General features: G+C 36.3%; 2 protein-coding genes across 2 annotated transcripts; both read left to right on the plus strand.

The window, feature by feature from the left end:
- The first annotated feature begins 1,957 nt into the window (after positions 1 to 1,957).
- Positions 1,958 to 10,621, plus strand: LOC127518376 (toll-like receptor 8). The gene is made up of 3 exons (XM_051904962.1): positions 1,958 to 2,283; positions 3,123 to 5,741; positions 8,836 to 10,621. The coding sequence occupies exons 1-3, from the start codon at positions 2,281 to 2,283 to the stop codon at positions 9,283 to 9,285; spliced, it is 3,072 nt and encodes a 1,023-aa protein (XP_051760922.1). The 5' UTR covers positions 1,958 to 2,280; the 3' UTR covers positions 9,286 to 10,621.
- A 1,284-nt stretch (positions 10,622 to 11,905) lies between these two features.
- Positions 11,906 to 13,465, plus strand: tmsb4x (thymosin beta 4 X-linked). The gene is made up of 3 exons (XM_051904963.1): positions 11,906 to 12,160; positions 12,826 to 12,938; positions 13,020 to 13,465. Exons 2-3 carry the CDS (start codon positions 12,839 to 12,841, stop codon positions 13,052 to 13,054), a joined length of 135 nt encoding a protein of 44 aa, XP_051760923.1. The 5' UTR covers positions 11,906 to 12,160; positions 12,826 to 12,838; the 3' UTR covers positions 13,055 to 13,465.
- The last annotated feature ends 10,993 nt before the right edge of the window (positions 13,466 to 24,458 follow it).

Raw genomic sequence — 24,458 nt, forward strand, 5'->3', positions numbered from 1 at the left:
AATCCTACCTAATACCTAAACTTAACAACTCCCTTACTAACTATTAATAAGCAGTAAATTAGGAGTTTATTGAGGGAAAAGTCATAGTTAATAGTTTATATGTGTTCCCTATACTAAAGTGTTACCTAATAATAATAATAATATTATTATTATTATTATTTAAACACATTTAGTTAATTCTCTGTGTGTAGATTTCATGACCACATAAGAATAATTAATATTTAAATAATAATAGTTATTTTTATGTTGTTTTTATTACTATTACTATTAATGATAATAATAACAACAACAACTTATTATTATTCTCTTTGGTCAAACTCAAGGGATACAGCCTGCAGTTTGATTAATAACAATAATAATAGGTTATTATTATTATTATTTTTATATTCTCCTTGGCCAAGCAAAAATGTAGTAGTAATAATAATAATAATAATATATTCTTAGTTTTTAGTATTTTTATGCTAATCTAAGTAATTTTATGCTCACATGTTTAATGTTATCACCAAGCAGGATGCTAATCAAGTTTATTTGTTGTTGTTATTAAAAAAAAAAAAAATCATTGTAGTGTGAAATGACCGTTTTTTTGCTCTTCAAACTAAAATTCCAGTACCATATTTTGGAATCTTTCTGTTTTTCTAAGAGGAATGGATTTTCAAATGTCATGCTAACAGATCAATGTACACTCTTCAGTATATTTCAGTCTAGAAAAACTGAATTATCTGTGTTTCCCCGGGTCTCCAGAGACGTGTTAAACTGGGGCCCCGAGGGTCCTGAATGAAAGTGATTAAAAGTGAAAACCGCAGCAGCGTGTCAGTGCATGAAATATGAGGTAACAAAACCAAAAATGCATATTCTTAGATATATTTAATTTAGATTATTTATTGTATAAGTAGCCTTCTATTTTAACCCTTCAGGAAGCTCTCACTCACAATAAGTTTGGAGATTTCTGATCCATAGTTAAAATAACACTGCAAAAACTCCAGCGCAAATATCTAAACATTCTTAAATCAAGATACATTTACTGGAGAAGAGAAATGACTGAAGATATTAAGTCTTCAAAATTGAATTAAAATTAGATAAGATGCCAGTGGTGTCAGAAAAAATACTTAATTTAAAGGAAAAACAAGCTTATTTTTCTGACCCCACATTTTTAAAGCATAAACATTTTTCAGAAAACAAGTCAAAACATCTTCAGTCATTTCTCTTCTCCAGTAAATGAATCTTGATTTAAGAATGTTTAGATATTTGTGCTGGAAAACAAGACAGAAATACTGAGGAAGAACATCATCACGTCCCAAAACATACAGAGGGAATTTTTTTTTGCATTTATGTGTCTGATACATGTGTTAATGAGAACATGAGAAGTCCCCTAATTCATTTATAGAATATATTTTTAGATTTTTCATCATAATCATAGTGGAAATCCCCGTTCTACTGGTGCCTTTTATATGATAGAGGAAAACATTAGAATAAATATAATATTTATTAAAATCACTATTATAAAAAAAAAAAAAAGGTGAACTGTGATTTCTGTGGCAGTAGTGTCACCAAATGGAATTGCTAAAAATAACACAATGACATGTTGTTGCTCTGACACGACAGAATCAGTGTTTCACTTTTATAAGGAAATAAACCTGAAGATAAACACTGTAAATATGCAGTGATTCTGCATATTTACAGTGACTCTAGATACGGGAAACTATTCGTACCACTGAAAAGCTCACTTCACCTTTAAAATACCACATTGTTACCATATATATATTGAAATATAGATATATAACTGACCATGCTGAGCATAAACATGATGTTGAAAACCATAGAAATGCATTTTAAATTTAAATATGATACATGGAAGGCCTGTTCCAGTTTCAATTTCTGAGGTAGAGCCTCAAACGTATGTAAATGTGCATGTGATTTGTGCCATGATGTCCTTGAGAAGAAGGAACAATGTAGGCAGAACTTCCTCTCCTATAATTGCAACTTGCAAAACCACTTTCGTCTTTGTGGCTGTACTGATCCACCAGTAAGAAACAAATGACTTTCATCAAACAATTCTGATTGTGGTCATTAAACAGAAACAGGACGGTTTATATTAGTCGGTGGACTGGCAGGTGGCGATGACAGGCCACGTTTAGAGATATATTAGTGTTAAAATAGTCTTTAACAGTTAAACCAAACTTCCTGTTTCCTAAATGCAACTGTGCACATCGCTAGACTCCGCTTATTTTGGGTCAAAGCATTGCATTGCTTGCACAGAGACATTACAAAGACATTGCTACAATGGTAAGAAAGTCTATTTATACAATTAATAAATATTATTAGTAGTAGTGTTCATTGTATGTATGATGTTAGGGTGATTTTTGGTTTTTAGTCTATTGCATATGCTGTTGTTTATGGTTACAAAGACAAATGCATTTCATGCACATATAAAATTTATTGCTTTAATAAGGTATGTTTTGGTAACACTTTATAATAAGGTCCTATTAATGTCAATTGATGCATTAACTAACAAAGAGCAAGACATGTTATATAAAAAAAATACAACCGTTCATTGTTTCTTAGTCAGCTCAGGTTTATTATGTAATATTAACAGAACTTTGGATAAATGTTTAAATAATATATAAATGTTGAAATTAACAGTATGATTAATAAATGCTTTAGACATATTTTTCATTGTTAAACTGCAAAAAATGATGTTCTTCCTCAGTATTTTTGTCTTGTTTTTTAGTGCAAATATCTAAACATTCTTAAATCAAGATACATTTACTGGAGAAGAGAAATGACTGACGATATTAAGTCTTGTTTACTGAAAAATGTAACACAATGTGCTTAAAATTAGACAAAATATCTGCCAATGGGGTCAGAAAATAATCTTGTTTTCTCTTTAAGTTTATTTTTCTGACTACATTGGCAGATATTTAGTCTTGTTTTAAACTCAGTTTTTCAGAAAACAAGACTTAATATCTTCAGTCATTTTGCTTCTCCAGTAAATGTATCTTGATTTATAAATGTTAGATACTTTTACTGGAAAACAAGTATAATAATATAGTTGGAATCTTATTGTAAATATTTTTGTCCTTGCACAATGTCATTTAACAGCTCTTTGTTTCATATTCCCACAGGTGATGAAATTGGAAGTATGTCTTATTATGACATTGAAGATCACTCTAACGCTGTGCCAAATGGACGCTAGGACCATGAAGACTCAACCCTGCGATATACATGAGAACAAAACTGAGATGACGATTGTGGTCAACTGCGGTGGACGTGGACTCAAAGATGTGCCGCCGCTCGAGAGAAACACCACCTCCCTTGACCTTTCTGAGAACAGGATCAAGAACTTAACATCAGGAGTTTTCCGATACCTAGAGAATCTGACTGTTTTAAATCTGAACTGGCTGAATAAGAATCAGAAGGTTGTTGTTGGTGACGAGGAGTTTTCGAATTTGACCAAGTTGCGTACGCTGGAGCTCGACGGGCTCGGACTAACGTACGTACCAAAAAAACTTCCAAGAAACCTGCAGAAACTAATGCTTGTAGTGAACAAAATCACCTGGTTAAACGCGACGTCCTTTGCGCATGTGCCAAATCTGTCACTTCTTTTTCTTTCGAGAAACTGCTTCTACTGGAATCCTTGCTCAAGAGATTATCACATAGAAGATGGGAGTTTCTCAGTCCTAACGAGATTGAAACATCTTACTTTGTCGTACAACAACATAACTCGAGTGCCCAGAGGATTACCGGCGTCTTTAAGTACTCTCGAGCTCGCTTCAAACAGAATCGCGTACGTCGGAGAGCATGATTTCCAAGGACTCGAAAATCTGACAAGTCTAAAGATCCAAGGAAACTGCCCAAGGTGTAATAATGCTCCATATCCATGCATTCCTTGTAAAAATGTTTCCATTGAAATCCATCCGCGAGCTTTTTCCGGCCTTAAAAAGCTGCAGATTCTGCACCTCGCAGGGAATTCAATCAGGTCCGTAGATCCCAGTTGGCTCGCCAATATTTCAGAACTTAAGGAGCTCTACCTTTCGTTTAATTTCTTGTTCAAAGCCGTCCAAGACAATGTTTTCTTGAGTAATCTGCCACTGCTAACCAAACTTGATCTTTCGTTTAACTATGCCCTTAAGAGTTACCCGTCCACTGTTAAGCTATCGCCCAGCTTCGCGAATTTGACCTCGCTGAGGACGCTGCACCTTCGAGGATTGGTGTTTCAAGAAATCCATGATGAAACCTTCCACTCTCTGTACGGCTTACGAAATCTCTCTGTGTTGGATGTAGGAATAAACTTCATTGTGCGTGCAAATTTAAACATATTTGAACAATTCCAACACGTGAAACTTCTCTATCTTTCAGAAAACAGATTTTACCCAGTGATCAGTAGGAACTTGAGAAAAGACACAGGTGTTGGTTTAAAATCCTCATTCACGATGCCATCAGTGTCAGAACCTCACCCGAAAGATCATTCCTATGATGTTCCAAAAAATCTCGTGAAGCCAGAGTGCTACGCCACCGGTCGAGTGTTGGATCTCAGTCGAAATAACCTGTTCCTAATTTCTCCTGCACAGTTTGAGTCATACGGGAACATATCTTGCCTCAATCTCTCCATGAATGGCTTTGCCACGGCTCCGAATGGATCCGAATTCACATCGCTTCCAGGTCTCAAATACCTAGATTTGTCCTACAACAAAATCGATCTGGCATACGATCATGCCTTCCAAGAGTTACAGAGTCTTGAGGTGCTGGACCTGAGTTACAACCCCCATTATTTCACCGTGCAAGGTGTGACGCACAATTTGAACTTCCTCCAATATTTGCCCTCTTTGAAGGTGTTGAACATGAGCTACAATTACATCTTCACGTTGACCACCAAAACCATCTCAAGCGCATCTCTTCAAGAGCTGCAATTCCATCACAATAGTCTCGGCAGGATGTGGAGGGATAGAGACAAAACCTACGATAGGCTTTTCGCAAACTTGACCAATCTGACTTATCTTGACATATCCTGCAACGATATCGGGAAAATCCCTCTTAGAGTTTATACGCTTCTTCCCAGAAGCATTCAGAAGTTGCGATTAAGCCACAACAGTCTGGTGATTTTTAACTGGACAATGTTAAGAAATTTCCCACATCTCCGAGAGCTCATTTTAAGTAACAACAAGATCTTTCAGATATCAAGTAATTTGTCAGGTGATGCTCCCTCTTTACAGTTCCTCGATCTCCAGTACAACCGAATATCCAAGCTCTCCAGTGGATTTCTACAGGGAGCGGTAAATCTTGAGGCACTTGATCTCAGTCACAACTACCTCATAACCATCAACCAGTCCACGTTTCCACTTGAAACCGAGAGTTACCTGAAGAAGCTGTGGCTCAACGGCAACCCGTTCCACTGCACGTGCGACCTACTTGAATTTGTTCTGTGGATTTCTAAAACCAATGTGATAGTCCCTAAATTGGTGACCTCGGTGGTGTGCGCTATGCCGGAAGAGAGGAAAGGTCTGCCTGTAATACGCTTTGACATTAAAGAATGCATCGATGACCAATTGGCCTTTCTGGCGTACTTCCTCTCACTTGTGTGCATTATATGCACCACTTTCGTGGCCGTCGCAATGCACCTTTTCTACTGGGATGCCTCCTACTTATTCTACTATTTGAAAGCCAAATTCACTGGGTATCAGCACCTGAGCTCCGACAGCTGCATCTACGACGCCTTCATCACCTACGACACCAAGGACGCGCAGGTCAAGTCAGCTTTATTTCTAAAGTGCTTTAAACAATACATGTTGTTTCAAAGCAGCTTCCCAAAAAATATCTGCCAGTGGGGTCAGAAAAAGAAACTTAATTGAAAGGGTAAACAAGATTATTTTTCTGACCTCAATGGCAGATATTTTTTCTTGTTTTAAGCACAATTTTTTAGCATACAAGACTTAATATTTTCAGTCAATTTGCTTCTCCAGTAAATCTATCTTGATTTAAGAATGTTTAGATATTTGTGCTGGAAAACAAGACAGAAATACTGAGTAATAACTATATTTTTTGCAGTGAAGCTAACAGGAAACATTCTCAAGTTTCTCTCGAAGTTATAAACAAACATTTTTCCAGTAACATTAATAGAACATTTGTTCAGAGTTATTTGGTCTTTAAAGCATTTGTTCACTTCTGAATGAAAATGTCCTGATAATTTACTCACCTCCATGTCATCCAAGATGTTCATGTCTTTCTTTCTTCAGTGGAAAAGACATGAAGGTTTTTGAGGAAAACATTCCAGGATTTTTCTCCATATAGTGGACTTCACTGGGGTTCAACGGGTTGAAGGTCCAAATGTCAGTTTCAGTGCAGCTTCAAAGAGCTCTACATGATCCCAGACGAGGAATAAGAGTCTTATCTAGAGAAACCATCGGACATTTTCTAAAAAAAAAAAAAAACATTATATACTTTTTAACCACAAATGCTCGTCTTGCACTGCTCTGCGATGCTCCACGCATTACGTAATCATGTTGGAAAGGTCACGCGTGATGTAGGCGGAAGTACCGATCCAGTGTTTACAAAGTGAACGTTCAAAGACTAAGTCAAACGGCCTTTACAAAAAAAGGTAAAACAACGATGTCAGACGATTTTGAAGTTGGAGGAGAAAATGAGAGTTTTTCGTCATGCCTGGCGCATCACAGAGCAGTGCAAGACGAGCATTTGTGGTTAAAAAGTGTATAATTTTTTTATTTTTTTTTCAGAAAATGGCCGATGTTTTCTCTAGATAAGACTCTTATTCCTCGTCTGGGATCATGTAGAGCTCTTTGAAGCTGCACTGAAACCGACATTTGGACCTTCAACCCGTTGAACCCCAGTGAAGTCCACTATATGGAGAAAAATCCTGGAATGTTTTCCTCAAAAACCTTCATTTCTTTTCCACTGAAGAAAGAAAGACATAAACATCTTGGACATCTTGGGATGAGTAAATTATCAGGAAATTTTAAATCTGAAGTGAACAAACCCTTTAACTCTTTCCCTGTCATTGACCGAGTTTTCACTGTTATACTGGAACATGATTTTCTCAGCTTTTTGTTCAAAATGTCTATTTTTTTTATTAAACTTACTCACGTGTTGATAAAAAAGAATGCATGAAGCATTCAGTTTTTTTTGTTCCTTCCTTTGATTTATTGCATGTTCAGATATTCATACAGCACAATATTCTGGGGTCCATTAATTTTTAATTTTAATAAAAAATATCAAAAACGCTGGCAGGGAAAGAGTTAATAACATTCTCAAAACGTTAGTATCGTTCATGGAATGTTTTATTTCTGAATAATTCTAGTTGGATATTCGTCTAATGCTTTTTAAAAGCTACTACTACTTGTTTCAAAACGTTCAATATTCAAAATAAAGTACGTCCCAATAATGTTTGTAAAATTATAAAATGGAATGATCCCTTGATGTTTTCAACACAAAGCCATTTAAATATTCAGAAATAGTGTTTCCATAATCATTATCAAAACGTTCCCAGAGCATATTTTTGTTAGCTAGGATGGTGTCATTATTCAGCTCAATTGTTGATCCAGTTAAAAAACAGTGTTCAAAACAAGTTAATTTCAACTCTTCATAGTTTTCAGTCACAGAGACCCGGAGGGCAAAACATCCATAGAGCTGCAGCACAGGCCTGTCAATTTTTGTCAAAAACAAAAATATCTGAACAAAATGAATGTTTTGGTCTCTTGTGATCCATATACAGCACCTGCTGCAGTATTTCAATCACTAAAAACAAAACACTCAATGTGACAAACCCTTAAAGAGTTAGTTCACCCAAAAATGAAAATCCTGTCATTAATTACTCACCCTCGTGCCGTTTTACACCTGTAAGATCTTCGTTAATCTTCAGAACGCAAATTAAGATATTTTTGTTGAAATCCGATGGCTCAGTGAGGCCTGCATAGCCAGCAATGACATTTCCTCTCTCAAGATCCATTAATGTACTAAAAACATATTTAAATCAGTTCATGTGAGTACAGTGGTTCAATATTAATATTATAAAGCAACAAGAATATTTTTGGTGCGCCAAAAAAACAAAATAACGACTCAAATAATGATGGCCGATTTCAAAACACTGCTTCATGAAGCTTCGGAGCGTTATGAATCAGCGTGTCGAATCAGCGGTTCGGAGCGCCAAAGTCACGTGATTTCAGTGGTTTGACACGTGATCCGAATCATGATTCAACAAGCTGATTCATAACGCTCCGAAGCTTCATGAAGCAGTGTTTTGAAATCGGCCATCATTATATAAGTCGTTATTTTGTTTTTTTGGCACACCAAAAATATTCTCGTCGCTTTATAATATTAATATTGAACCACTGTACTCACATGAACTGATTTAAATATGTTTTTAGTACATTAATGGATCTTGAGAGAGGAAATGTCATTGCTGGCTATGGAGGTCTCACTGAGCCATCGGATTTCAACAAAAATATCTTAATTTGTGTTCCGAAGATCAACGAAGGTCTTACGGGTGTAAAACGACATGAGGGTGAGTAATAAATGACATTATTTTCATTTTTGGGTGAACTAACCCTTTAAAGTGCACTAAAACACTGTTATTGAAAGACCAAATTCAGTATACAGCTTATTGATGATGCATATTATAAACAGTCGAGATGAGAATATGAATGCAATGCATTTTCTTTATAATGGTTTTAAGGAGAAACTGCACTGGCGGTCAGTGGAGGAAAGTCTTGTTTTGCCCTCTAGATGGGCGTTTTTATAAGGGTGTGACGTCATGTGAAAACTAAGAATAAGCAGCTCTATAGAAGACAATAGTGTCGTTATTCAGTGACGGTGTCGATGTTGCAGGTGTCCGACTGGGTGCTCAACCACCTGCGGGTGCAGCTGGAGGAACGAGGCGAGCGCTTCCTACCCATCTGCCTGGAGGAGCGGGACTGGATCCCCGGCTCTCCCGTCTTGGACAGTCTGACCCAGAGCATCCAGCACAGCCGCAAAACCGTCTTCGTGCTGACCGAGGCTTACGTGAACAGCGGCTCCTTCAAGCTGGCCGTCTTCCTGGCTCACCAGAGGCTGGTGGAGGACAACGAGGACGTGATCGTGCTGCTGCTCCTGGAGCCCGTGCTGCAGTACTCGCATTTCCTGCGGCTGCGCAGGCGTCTGTGCGCTCGCAGCATCCTCGAGTGGCCGCGCTCCTCGTCCGCCGAAGCCTGGTTCTGGCAATCCCTGCGGAACACCATACGGGTGGACAACCAGGCCATGTACAGCGACCTCTATAGCCGATACTTCACCACCAAGTAGATGCAGAAACCTGATTTGAATACCATGAATACCAATAATATTTTTACATGAATACCATGTAAAATTGTTGATGACCCCTTAATGACCCTACAAGTTTGATTAAACCATCAAAATATGAGGAAATATGAGGGAAGAACAAAACACTAAACTTGTTTAAGGTACTTATCTGGCAAAATTATTTGGCAAAAACAACAGGTATACAAAAAATGCATAGAAAAACAAAAAGCTGACAGGAAAAAACAAACATTGACTATAATCAGTTATTAATATTTGGTTGGTTCGCTCTTGTTTTTGCATGTGTTCATAATTTCTTTGTATGACAGCCTGTCATATTCTGTTATCACAAATAAAACAATCGACTCCAAGAACAACTACACAATATGACTACAAAATCTTCAATAATATTTGAATGAAGGGTGAAGATGTCAGTTTTACTAGGCTGGACGTCACTTTTATACTGTACATGAAATTTCAAGCTGAGCAAGATTAATTCTTTGCTTGGTCACTAATGTATTAAATATTGAATTTTGTATTTTTTTTATTTTTTTTATTGAAGGCCGAAACTCACTTGCACACTGTAAAAAAGTGATATGATCTGTAAGTCATGGCAATGTTATCACATAACTTTAACTCATCAAAATAATTTACGCAGTTTCAACTTTATAAGTTATAAACTCGATTTTTTTAAGTCGGTTTAATATAATAAAGTTGAAATTGTACAAACAAGATGATTCAACTCAATGTAAGGTTTTTAAGTGAAAAAGGCGGACATTTTTTACAGTGTAAAATGTAAATTCAAACTATTAAAACAAAAATATTCAGTCCAAACTTCATTGTTTCTCTTTGCAGGAACATTTCACAAGGAGCATCTGTTTTTTCTGTTTTTCATAACAAAATGATAAAGTTTGTGTGATAAAATGATATACATACATTTACAATAAGGTTCCAGTTGTTAACATCAGTTAACAGTGAAACTAACAGTGAAATATTCCTAAAGCATTTATTAATCTCAGTTAATGTTAATTTCAACATTTACTAATATTATTCAAATAAAAAAACTGTATTTTTTTTATTAACTAATGTTAACAAAGATTAAATACTGTAACAAATGCATTGACAGTTAATGCATTAACTAACATTAACTAATAGGACTTTATTGTAAATGTTAGTGAAATTTCAAGTGAAAAGCAGTACGACAAAATCAATCCTTAACTTGGTCACTAATGTTTTAATTAGTTTGCTGTTTGTTTGTTTTTTTTATCCAAGGCACTTGCAAAATCTTGTAAAATGTAAATTCAAACTATTAAAATTATTTACAACACCGGTCCAAACTTAATCGTTTCTCTGTGCACACATACTATTTCACACGGAGCATATTTTTCCTATTTTTCCTCACAAAATGATGCAGCAAGTTTTCACGTTAGTCCTTTTTTTAATGCAAAACTGATATGTATTTGAAATTTCACATGCTAGCATGACTACAAGATTAATTCTTCACATGGTCACTAATGTTGTATTTTTTACTTGTTTATTATTTTTATAATCTAAGACAGAAAATCACTTATAAAATCTTTTCTCTTTGCACACACATGAAAAAATACTATAGTAGCCTAATTTATATTAAACGCTATAGTGATTTTGAACCATACTATAGTAAAGTACTTTAAACAAATTACTTTACCCAATACTGTACTAAGTTTTCTACAACTATAGGGTATATTATACTACAATGAATTCACTACAGTTTACTGTAGTAAAAACTAAAGTATACTACAGTATTTATTGATCAGTTCACTATAGTTAATACTAGAGTATGCTGTAGCATTCATTAACAAAGTGATGTAAATAATAGCAATTTACTATATTTTACTATAGCAAATACTATAGTATTTTATCATGTGAGAGAGATGCAAAGGAACATTTCACAAGGAGCATCTGTTTTACTATCTTTTATCACAAAATGATGGGGAAAGGTCAGCAAATTTTGCAAGGAACTGCTCAGATGTCTCTAAATCGTGTGCTAGCAGCTAACAGGAACTGATCTCATTCATTTCCTGTTAGTCAAGACCAGTTTAGCCAACTACAATAAGTTTTCTGTTATACGTTTGGTGTGGCCTACTTAGCGCAAAATAATATTTATTTATAGGGCCTATGTTTGTTTGTTTGTGTGTTTGTTTTGAGCATTATTAGCGTTTAGCATTATTTAGCATTATTAGCGTTTATTATTAGCATATCCTGACAAAGGGCAGGAGGTTTGCGTTTATTTAAACAAAAGAATCAATGTAAACACTGCAAAAAAATAAAACGTTGTTCTTCCTCCAGTATCGTTTTCTTGTTTTCCAGTACAAACATCGTGTTGTTGTTTTTTAGTGCAGCTTGATCGTCACAGTTTCTGATGTTGTTTAACCGAGTGTATATCCGCATCACCGTTTCAGTTTATTAATTTGTGATATTTTGAAAACGTTTCAAAATATAAGACACAATAAAAAAGTTTTTCCCATGTAGTAATATCTATATTTATTTATAGTTTCATTTTTTGTGTGTGTCCACACGATGTCGCTGTCGCACAGCAGAGCGCGTTCACTTCGGCATACGGCCCTGACGCGACTTCCTTGTGCGTTTTATCACTCCTAAATACTCAAATACCTTCATGTTTACATGGTTTCTCGGATAAAATGTTTAATTTTCTTATCTAGTTGGTCAGTTGGTTTATATATGTCCATGCAGACTCCACGAAGTAGCGATTCAGCTAACGGTCCGGTGACGTCAGTCACGTGATTTGCATATCCCTGCTTATAAATGCTGAGATTCTGCGCTTTTCCTCACACTGCTGCATCTGCTGGAGAATAAACCACTTCAACTACAACACACTCTGGTAAGCACAAGAATCTCTCTTTTTTGCATTTTAAATGCATTAATATAGCTTAACAACATGCCTGTTATTGTTTATAATCTTTTAATTATAGTTTAGGTTTGCGTTTTCAGAAGCTGCTTTATCATGCATAATTGTCGAAATGTATAAATGCATCCATTTTACAGGAAATGTGACGGTTCGTCGCTATATTGTAGGTTGTATAACTAAAAATGTGATTGTTGCGATATATATGTGCCAGAGACAATAGATGCATGCAGTTTCTTTGTTCAGGAATGAACAAGCTCGATCAGTTTTTACATTCTACCCCTCAAAATTTTGCATAAATGTTACTGCAAATATGCTCAGATCATTGCATAAAGCTGAAAGAATGTGTTTACTGATAAAATTGTTGATATGAAGTGAAATAAGAGAGAGAATGAGCAGGAAAGGGCGGTGGTTTCGTACCACACACTCAAGACTGTGATGCAACAGCAGCGTTTCCTTTTGCCACAGTTACTGCATTACAGCATAAAGCCTTTAGCTTTTGTTCTTTATTGCATTTTTAAAGCACATTTAGGTTCTTTAATCATTTGGAAAAGCCCATATTGATATGAGTCGCTGATATGAATATTAATGGATATCATGTGTCTCTTTCTTATCATTAACCTCAAGCCATTTAATTTCAGACCTACTGCAAACATGTCTGACAAGCCAAATCTCGAGGAGGTGACCAGCTTTGACAAAACCAAGCTGAAGAAAACAGAAACTCAGGAGAAAAATCCGTTGCCGTCAAAAGAAAGTAAGATTCCGCACACTTTCATTTGAGGAACGAACCCCAAAATGAACACCCAATAACACTTTTTTTCCTCTTGTTTTCCAGCCATCGAACAGGAGAAACAGGCGGGCTCGTCATGAAAGTCGCTCGCCACACTTCTATGCACTGTACATTCCACATTGCCTTCTTTTTCACGTCTTTTCGCTGTTTAATATGACCTAAGTCGCATTGTGATTGGACAACCAAAAAAATGCAGACGACCGTACAGCCCTTTGTTTTCTGTGCCCACGTACTCCTCTTTTTGTAAACCGCACCACTGATATTCTGATGAAGTTTGTTGATACGGACGAGGATGACGAGGAGGCGCCGGGGCTTCGGGGCGGGGCGAAGAATTTGAGTGACACGTAACAGAGACTCGCTCTTGTAACATCTCTTGGTTGACTTGCTCAAATGCTTTAAAGTCATGCAGTGTTTTTTTTTGTATGTTGACGTCTTGGAATGCACAATTTTTGTTTTGTAATGCAAATAAAAGTCTGTAATGTTCAGATGGACATCTCTTTCAGTGTTTTTTTCTGTGCTTGTCGTGATGCCAATGCGAAGACGCTTTTTCATGCATTTAACTATTTTGTCTTTTTAAAGTTTATTTTACTGGATAAAAATATATATACATGTTAAAAAAAAAAAAAAAAATCTAGCTAAGTATCATTTTTAGAGCTGAGTTCAAAAATTTCTGTATTTTGTGTGTTTTCCAGACCTGGAAAATGCAAAAAGTAACATCCATCCAGGTTTTTAATGACCCTACAAGTTCGATTAAACCTAAATATGAGGGAAGAACAAAACCCTAAACTTGGCAAATGTATTTATCTGACAAAGTTATTTGGCAAAAACTACAGCTACAGGTTTTACAATGCAAAAAAAAAGAAGGAAAAAGCAAAGGTTGACTACAACATAAACAGTTATTAATATTTAGTTGGTTCTCGTGTTTTTGTTCATAATTTCTTTGTATGACAGTCTAAACAAAAATTATTTCACACAATTATAAAAGAAAACAATCGACTCCAAGCACAACTACGAAATATGACTACAAAATCTTTAATAATATTTGAATAAAGGGTGAAGATGTCATTTTTCCTACTTTTGGGACACTAATTTTCAGGTTTTCCATTACTGTAGGTAATCATTTATAACTTGAGAACGAAAACGAACTGAATTATACAGACCTACATGTAAAATTAATTTCAGTCGCCCAAATATTTAACACAAACAATCCCAAAACTTGCAGATCAATCTTATTGTTCTAATCAAATCCTTGTCTGCAGGGCCTAAAACTAACTTTTAGTTTAATTTACTGGCCATAAGTATTTTTTTACCAGCCATGAAACACATTAATCCTTATTAAAGTTACAAAAGTTGTTCAGGTCTAGAGCAGTGAGTGATTTCAGGCTGCTGTCACTTTAAGACCGAAAGCCAGTGTTGCCAATTTAGGGATTTTGTCACTAGATTTAGTGACTTCCCTGCCCCTTTTGTGACTTTTTTCAAAAGTTTAGGGACAAATCTAGCAGCTTCGTGGACAAACCTTATCTAGATTCTTATTTTGCCCACTGATCTCTATTCATATTTATATAGATCAATGAATTTGCCATTATGAGTGACATTTAGCTACCAGTTTTAGCTACTACTTTCAATTGAGAGCAGCTGGCAACACTGCCGAAAGCACGTTTTGTTTACGAGGATACTTGCCAAGATGGCCATTTTGTTTGAATATGTCTGTTCAAGCATGAAGACATGAAAGAGAACTTAATTCAGTATTCGCACGCTGTCTGAGACGAGTAACAAGTTCCCTTTCACGTCTTCTTGCACTTGAATATTTCAAATGGTAAGACTTAAATGTTTGTGAAGGTTCAACACTGGCCTGTCAGCTGTCCCGAGTGTTGTTCACATTCATGTTCTTACAACATTGCATTGTTATAATTCATAAAAATGTTACCGGCCAACTGCAGATTGACACTGTTTCATACACTCGCCAACACTGATTTTCACTCGCATTTAGTGCGTGCCGAGTGTTGAATTTAAGTACGACCGCTTGTCTGTTAAGTGAATGTTGTCCAGTATTGACCCACATTGGCATGTTCATCTGACACACAAAAGAGTTTCGGCACAGACACGAGTCACTCAAGGACAAAAGCAATAACTGTTGAACTCTGGATCTTTGCTGATAACGGCCGGATTAGTACGGTTCCTTTAATTAGGTTTGGAGAGATTTTCTTCATTTGCACATCCCTTACGAAAATTTACCATGCATGGTTATTGTACTGTAGTTAAACCATGGTAACCACAAATTAACCATAGTTTTGCTACTTTAACCATAGTTTAACCGTATTTGTAGAAAAACTGTGGCTATACAAATTGTAATGTGACAAAAATCCGTGGTTACTACATTTTTACTATAATAAAACCATGGTTAATTTTTGTATAAATTACCCAGTGCAAAAACATATTAGCCATTGTATAATATGTACTATACACTGTAAAAAATAATGTAATAACATTTTTTCAACTTAGATAATTAATGTGGTTCAGATAACATAATATTTTGTGTTTCTGTTGATTAAACCAATCGCCTTCATTGTATTGACTCAAATTTTAATTTCAATGAACTTAAATTTTTAAGGCAACTAACGTACTTTTTTTAAGTTAAACCAACATTCTAATCTTCTCTTCTAATTTCAGTAGCTTTTACTTGTTACCTGCCTACTGAAATTTAATCATTAGATTCAAGAGATAATATTATTAAGGTTTAATTAATCCTTATTTATATCTGAGCGACTGTTTGGCTGAATTTCACAAAACTATAAATTCAGCCTTTTAGTAATATGCAGATTTAACCATTTTAACATGTTCCACTGTCTCATTAATCTTGTGGCTGAACTTCAGCAGTATTAAGTGTGTGATGTTCATTAAGCCCTCGTTTAAAGTGGATAAACACTAATCTGCTGCTGTTAATGGTGTTTTAATCTGCCAGATTTACATTGTTCCTTCTGTTTGTCTTTTGACACGTTTGAAATATATCTTAACTACTATAGCTAAGGCCTATTGAGTTTGTTTCCTCATCAGTACGGTGTGAAAAAGTGATCATATGATATAAATACATAAATATCTTGGGCTCGACATCTAAATGTTTCTCAGGAGACTTTTCACATAGTTCTAGTATAAATGTTTAGCTTTATTTTCAGCGCGTGTTTACGATAACAGACACTGATAGTAACTCTTGTACGTGCTGAAGAGACCAAGCGCTTATATCAACAAAGAGGACTTCATAATACAGAAAAACATTTCTCGTCTTTTATTGCTCTCCTTTTCTTTTTCCTTATCTCCCTTTATCTTTTAAACTTTTTATTTCAAATTAATTTTATCATATGTCAGTTTCATGTACACTGCCTTTGGAAGGCTTGGGGTCGGTAAGATTTGTTAATGTTTTTAAAAGAAGTCTCTTCTGCTCACCAATTATTTGATCAAAAATACAGTGAAAACAGTGAAATATTATTCCAATGTAAATCAGCTGTTTTCTATGTGAATATATACTAAAGTGTAATTTATTCCTGTGATCAAAGCTGAATTTTCAGCATCATTACTCCAGTCTTCAGTGTCACATGATCCTTCAGAAATCATTCTAATATGCATCTGAAGCAATAAAAATTATGCTCATGCTACGGCATGTACAATGTTTTAGACTGAAGACTTTTTTCTTTAGTGATGAGGCTGCCAGACTTCTGCAGGTGTGTTTCTAGTCTTAAGCCATATCTAGGTAATAACTAAAGTGTGAAAGGTCGTGTTTCTGGTATACACGGTTAACTATCAGCTTTTTGAGAGCACTGAAGCTATTTTTAGACAGTATAGAGGAAACAGTCAATAAGTGACACACTCAGACTAATAAGGAACTCTTCAGACTTGCTCTGCCTCAACTATCACTGACGCCTGTTTACTGAGGCTTTGTGAAACAGTGCTTGCATGCACATTAGGCCGCTTTCACTCTGGCATGACATTAGCCAATCGCAGTGAAAAAATAAATGGAGAAATGAATGTGAACTCTAGCTCTGATCTGATGATGCAGGACAGTGAGGGTGTCGTGCGGCTCATAATGAGAGCAGGTTGATGGGGTGTTCTGAGTGGTTCCTAGGGCATTTGTAGGTGTTGAGGGTTTTCTGAGTGGTTGCTAGGGTGTTGCTATGTGGTTGATGGGGTATTAATGGTTTCTAGGGGATTTTGTTGGTGTTGAGTGTTTTCTGAGTAGTTGTTAGGGTGTTGCTATGTAGTCGATGGGGTATTATAAGTGGTTTCTAGGACATTTGTAGGTGTTGAGTGTTTTCGGAGTGGTTGTTAGGGTGTTGCTATGTGGTCGATGGGGTGTTCTCAGTGGTTCCTAGGGCATTTGTAGGCGTTGAGGGTTTTCTAAGTGGTTGTTAGGGTGTTGCTATGTAGTCCAGGGGTATTATAAGTGGTTTCTAGGGCATTTGTAGGTGTTGAGTGTTTTCTGAGTGGTTGTTAGGGTGTTGCTATGTGGTCAATGGGGTGTTCTAAATGGTTCCTAGGGCATTTGTAGGTGTTGAAGGTTTTCTAAGTGGTTGTTAGGGTGTTGCTATGTGGTTGATGGGGTATTATAAATGGTTTCTAGGGCATTTGTAGGTGTTGAGTGTTTTCGGAGTGGTTGTTAGGGTGTTGCTATGTAGTCGATGGGGTATTATAAGTGGTTTCTAGGACATTTGTAGGTGTTGAGTGTTTTCGGAGTGGTTGTTAGGGTGTTGCTATGTGGTTGATGGGGTATTATAAATGGTTTCTAGGGCATTTGTAGGTGTTGAGTGTTTTCGGAGTGGTTGTTAGGGTGTTGCTATGTGGTCAATGGGGTGTTCTAAGTGGTTCCTAGGGCATTTGTAGGTGTTGAAGGTTTTCTAAGTGGTTGTTAGGGTGTTGCTATGTAGTCGATGGGGTATTATAAGTGGTTTCTAGGACATTTGTAGGTGTTGAGTGTTTTCGGAGTGGTTGTTAGGGTGTTGCTATGTGGTCGATGGGGTGTTCTCAGTGGTTCCTAGGGCATTTGTAGGCGTTGAGGGTTTTCTAAGTGGTTGTTAGGGTGTTGCTATGTAGTCCAGGGGTATTATAAGTGGTTTCTAGGGCATTTGTAGGTGTTGAGTGTTTTCTGAGTGGTTGTTAGGGTGTTGCTATGTGGTCAATGGGGTGTTCTAAATGGTTCCTAGGGCATTTGTAGGTGTTGAAGGTTTTCTAAGTGGTTGTTAGGGTGTTGCTATGTGGTTGATGGGGTATTATAAATGGTTTCTAGGGCATTTGTAGGTGTTGAGTGTTTTCGGAGTGGTTGTTAGGGTGTTGCTATGTGGTCAATGGGGTGTTCTAAGTGGTTCCTAGGGCATTTGTAGGTGTTGAAGGTTTTCTAAGTGGTTGTTAGGGTGTTGCTATGTAGTCCAGGGGTATTATAAGTGGTTTCTAGGGCATTTGTAGGTGTTGAGTGTTTTCGGAATGGTTGTTAGGGTGTTGCTATGTGGTCAATGGGGTGTTCTAAGTGGTTCCTAGGGCATTTGTAGGTGTTGAAGGTTTTCTAAGTGGTTGTTAGGGTGTTGCTATGTAGTCCAGGGGTATTATAAGTGGTTTCTAGGGCATTTGTAGGTGTTGAGGGTTTTCTAAATGGTTGTTAGGGTGTTGCTATGTGGTCAGTGGGGTATTATAAGTTGTTTCTAGGGCATTTGTAGGTGTTGAGTGTTTTCGGAGTGGTTGTTAGGGTGTTGCTATGTAGTTGATGGGGTGTTCTAAGTGGTTCCTATGGCATTTGTAGGTGTTGCTGGGGATATTCTACAATAAGTGGATACCAGGGCTTTTTTAGGCATTGCTATAGCTATATTTCTTGATTAAATATTGCTGTGTTCTCTGGTAACAATAGCTGCACCTGAGAGGAAACAAGTTAAAGATAGTCTCAGACTTCCTGTAGTCCACTGCTCTTCTCATAATGTGTTTCCACAATTGAATTAAGCTTGCATTTATTGTAATTAATTATTTAAATCTGAGTGCTAGATGCATAGATATTTTTTATGCATTTATTTGTCAGTAAAGAAATGCGTTTTGGAGTTTGTATCTGAATGATACTAAAATAACACTGGAACGGACATTCTATTAACGTTACCGGAAGAACGTTTGTTCATAACTTTGAGAGAACCTTGCCAGAACGTTCCCTGTTAGCTGGGATTTAAGGTCACTAGTCACTTTCTATGTCGGTTAAGATGCTCCCTTTGAAGACAGCTTCCTATATAGGCAGTAGTCAGCAAGGCAGCTCACTCACTGTCAGTGTATGTCATTTTGAGCATGTGTGAGTGGAGGAAAGCTAATGCCAGGCACGCTGAGCAGTGTGTGTGTGTGTGTGAGTGTGTGCCGTTGCCAGGCACACTGAGCAGTGATTGTGAGCAGTTTGGCCGGCGGGTGCTGAGCTGCCATCTGCCAGTGTTGTGACGGCTGCTGCTATAAGAACACTCACAGATAAACCTAATACCGATATCTGTTGAGCTAAAAGTGCAGTCACATTAGTGATATTACAGCAACATTTTCATTGTCAATTGACCCTTTTCACATTTCTGAGCTTCTCAGAAGCTGAAGTCGTCATAGCTGTGTAAACTTCTATAGTGGTGAACATTTTGTTTTTCAGGATTCTTTGATGAATAGAAAGTTCAAAAGAACAGCATTTATTTATATACATATATACAGTATATATACACACACACAGTCATTAGTCATGAAGAACGGTGTGCATACATAGAGATACAAACACTCAGGTTTCTATAATGAGGGCCAAGAAAAGAAGTTCTCCGGCCAGAATATCTGCAGCTCACGTCAGCAGCGTGTGCTCACATGCAGAAGTCTCACTGCATGTCACATCTGGATCCAAGAATGAAGTGAACAGATCCCAGATCAGAAATTCTTGCTCTTTATTTTGAAACAAATATCTCAGCTGACTGATGAAGAAATGCAGCTTGTGTCCCTCTTATTTCAGTAAACTGCAGGCGTATGTTAGGTTTGGGTGAAGGGATGAGGCGAGGACGCAGAGAAAATGGGCTTTTATTTGAAACATGTAATATTGTAATCTTGTTATCTGATTATTGGGTTATATGAACCAAGAGCACATGGCACATAGAAACAAACATGACAAGCCATGTGCTCACACCAAACCAGTATGTATATTTTTTGTACTTTTAGATTGTTTTATAGTTCATTTAATTTTTTTCATTAAAAAAGTTGTTTATCTTTTTTCCCGATTGTCTTATAGGCTGTTTAAAATCAATATTTGTAATGTTGTGATTTATCTGCCGCTTTGGTTCGTGGATCAGAGCTCTTTACTGAAGAATTTTTTGAAATCTCTCTGAGGAAATGTTAAAGTTAAATGCTAAAATGCAAGTTCCCTTTTTGATGTCATTACAAATGTCTGCTATTCTCATCCCTGTGTAGCTGGTTTCCATCTGGTTGGATAGAGCAACAGCCAAATTTGGTTTTACATTGACAGTTTTGCATTTTTCAGATAACATTAAGCGGTGGTGGTGTTTTTTAGTTAATCGTTTATCTTACAGTAAGACTGTACTGGAAAGAGACGCTGGGAACAGCGTTAGAGTCTGTCACTTAAACACAGACAAACATCCAAATCAAAAGGATTTTCATTCATTTTCCTTCTACTTAAAATGACTTGCTCAGAGAAACTGATTAAATATTAATACATAAAAATCAATAATGAATATTCCAGAGTCCCAAAGGAGACTGGGCCAAACAAATTGGATTTTTAAATGCCATTATAAAATAATCACAGCCTCTTCAAATCCAGAAAATCAGTGGGTCACACTTTATTTCGTTATAGTAAACATTAGACATTCTACTAACTATAAGTAACTTTGCAACTACATGTTAACTAACTCTCATTAGAGTATTAGTAGACTGTTAGGTTCGAGTTAATAGAATAAGTTGACATGTAGTTACTTGTAGTCAGTAGAATGTCTGTTGAGGAGCATCAAAATAAAGTGTTTGCAGATATTAAGCACTAATACTATAATGACTGCTAGTTGACATGTAGTTACTTGTAGTTAATAGAATATCTGTTGGGAGCATTAAAATAAAGTGTTTTTCAGATATTAAACAGATAATCTATACTCCAGTGACTACTAGTTGACATGTAGTTACTTGTAGTCAGTAGAATGTCTAAAGTGGACTATCGAAATAAAGTGATGCTGTTCTGCTACACTGTTGCTCTAAATGTGTCGTTTCACAAATGAGGCATTTTTAAATATGTGTTATTTTTTTCATGGCTCGTAGGTAGCTGTATATCTGTTTCTGATTAAAGGAAACTCCCTGCATCGCTAAATTAAAAGCATATCTACCCACAAGCACACATTGACATCTGGTCGTAAATGCTCCAGGGGTTCCGGGGGAAGATTTGTTTACGATTCTGATGGTGTGCTCCTTTATCCAGACCATATTCATGGGAAAACTGATAATAAACAAGACCAAAAGAACTGATAGCATTTAATGCATCATGTGAAACGTCTTTGTGTCTCACAAGCACCAAAAATAACCTAAAACATCTGGAAATATCAGTAATAAATAGTCAGTTTGCTTACACAGCCCTTTCATGACCTTTTTTTTTTTCTTGTTTTAAGCTTAAACTCATGATCAATCTTTCAGCATACAAGACTTAGATATTAAGTCTTGTAGGTTGAAAAATAATATCTTATTTTCTAATATCTTAATATCTACTTAATATCAGGACAAAAATACTGAAGAACATAAAGACAGTAATATATGCAAGGAAAAAGGCCAATCACTGCCAAGTCACTATGCAAAATCAATGATGATGTAATCACCACTGGTTACATTGTGACTGCTGAACATTCTATCAGCGGAAGTTTGAAAATCTCCATTGAATGTAGTATGGATTATGTTTATGAAGTGTCTTGATGCTTTTTGTCAAACATTTGTGTGTCTTTGTGTGTGATGATTTGGCCGCGACAACATTGTCATTTATCATGCCAGCGAAGGTTCAGAATATATCTGAACTATTGATTGATTGATTGATTTCATTTGGTCCAATATTGCAGCAACTGTAAGCAACGCATGCGAAAAACACAGATCAAACATTACAGCAGTGAGAAATCACATTACGTCACATGACTTACAGTGTGATACTGTAATCACAATTTTTGCTCTAACTGAGGAACGAGTTGAAACTGACATTATAGAGCACAATTTGTATTAAATCCAGAATATTCCTTTAAGATCTCTTAGCATCAGAAAGGTCAAAGGTCAAACTATCCTGAGAAATATGTATTGTTTCATTTTTTCACCGCTCAATGCACAAAAGTACCTTGTTCTGAGGTACTGACCTAAATCTTCGAGCATTTCACAACAGCAGCCAGTCAAGATGTTGGTTATGCAACAGGCCTTTTTTTTTAATCTTTGCAGCTAAACAGTCCCATATTCTCCAGATTACAATACATCATTGCACAGCGATGGCATTCCTGAGCAGTTTGCCACATTATGCTCTTTTATATAGTCTTGATGTTGTTTTTGTGCTCTACTAGAGCAGGTTTTCCTGCTTGAATGTTGATTATTTTCCTCATATTCTCCATTGTTCAGCTCCTCTCTTCCCAGTCTGTCAGTAACGCTCTGTTCACTTCCTGTCTCTATGAAGCCCCTCCTTCTGAAAAGCACAATGTGCTCTGATTGGTCGGCTGGAGCAGTGTGTTGTGATTGGTGTTTGGGAAATGTCCCGCCCCTTACTATAACCGCCAGTTTCAACACACTACTAACTAACTCAACCAGGCCCCGCCCCTTTATTCTGCGTATGAATTATTTAAATGAGGAATATTGTGAAGAAAACTCAAGATGGAGGCGTTTCAGACACACTGACACTGATATAGAGACGAACTTTTTCATGCTCAAACAGCAACATTACACACTAAAGAAAGATGAACATGGAGAAAAGCAGAATAATTTCATGTTATTTACAGTTAAATGAAAATGCATTATAATTGAAATATTAATTAATTAATTTATAATTATATTGAATGCAATTAGTTAGACTATTTTAAGTGCTTTTTTGACCCACTTAAGAAGGACTTGTAATGTAATTTCCTAATTACTTCTATTGTCTTTAAAATGTGGTTAAACTGCACTGAAAAGCATTTATGGCAAACTAAAATATATTGTAATGTCATTTCTATTGAAACTTATATTTAAATAGATTTGAAATTACACATTTGATATGATGAAGTCGTAATTTAGTACATTTAAAAATATTAACGTTAAATGTAATATAAAATAACGCATTACAGTTCAAATTATAATCAAGTACATGTGCTTTATGTTAGTCAACATATCAAAATGAGTGTACTTCTTTAAAGCACGACAAAGATTTTAAGGTAAAACTTGTCATTTGTCAGTTTTATGAAGTGCACTTGTTAAAATTGTACTTAAGTGTGTTAAGAAACATAGTCCTGAAAGTGTGCTCTATTTAAGTACACTTAAGTGGCCCTTTATTTCATTCATATTTTATCTGAGTTTTAAAAAAAATGTCACTTATTTCAACTTAAAAACTTAAGTTCAGTTGCTGACTTAAAAAAACGAGTTGAATCTCGTAAAACATTAAAGGCTGCACACATCATCGAGGCAGTCTCATTTAAGAAAAATAACTGTTAGATTGCAAAGTAAGAAAGAAATGACAGTATTTTACACCTCACAATGAATGTCAGTCAATTTTATTACGGTTACTTTTCTTAAATATGACATCCTTGATGAAGTATTCAGCCTTCAAATGCGATCTCCGAAGGACGCAGCCTCCGAAATGAGACGCAGCTCCTGTCACCGAAGGAGTGTGTTTTTGGTTGTGAGGGAAAGATTATCTTTTTCAGCTTCCCAAAGATCCCAGCGTTAAGGGAACAGTGGATGAAGTTTGTTTTTCCGGGGCAGCAAAGGAGTTGCGCACGTATGTTTGTTTGTTCCCGGGATTTCGGTGATGAATGCTTTGTAAACAAGTCCCAGTTCGGCGCTGGATTTGCAGATCGCGGGCGGAGAGTAAAACTGCATCAGATGTCTGTGTTTTGTTGGCAATCGGCGCGCAAGTGCATAAAATGTAAACAACACAAACGCTTTTGTTCCCTTTTTATTTATTAATGATCTCTACGCAGAAGCTGCGCGCGCTCGTCACTCTTTAGCTCCGCTCACGGCACGCCTCCAGGAGCTCGGCTTTTTTCGGAAAGACTCGGTACAGTGTATGTATCTTTTATAAATATGATAAAACTAAAGACTTTTCGGAGATATGAAGTATGCAATACTACTCTATAGGTACTCAAGATTAACATGAGATTGGCAGAAAATGTGTGTGTTACCTACTCTTTAAACAAGTTGAAATTGCTTAAATGATTTTGATAAGTTACAGTAATGTAAAAACAAAAGTTGCCATGACTTACTGATCATATAATTTTTTACAGTGTGCAATTACAGTTTTTT

Source organism: Ctenopharyngodon idella, chromosome 9, assembly GCF_019924925.1.
Source record: "Ctenopharyngodon idella isolate HZGC_01 chromosome 9, HZGC01, whole genome shotgun sequence".
NCBI classification, from domain to species: Eukaryota; Metazoa; Chordata; class Actinopteri; order Cypriniformes; family Xenocyprididae; genus Ctenopharyngodon; species Ctenopharyngodon idella.

Excerpts from the sequence above, each read along its gene's own strand:
- LOC127518376 (XM_051904962.1), top strand. Across the intron at positions 5,742-8,835 it reads ACGACACCAAGGACGCGCAG|GTGTCCGACTGGGTGCTCAA; the intron begins GTCAAGTCAGCT and ends TCGATGTTGCAG.
- tmsb4x (XM_051904963.1), top strand. The coding sequence starts at position 12,839 with ATGTCTGACAAGCCAAATCTCGAGGAGGTGACCAGCTTTGACAAAACC. Across the intron at positions 12,939-13,019 it reads TCCGTTGCCGTCAAAAGAAA|CCATCGAACAGGAGAAACAG; the intron begins GTAAGATTCCGC and ends CTTGTTTTCCAG.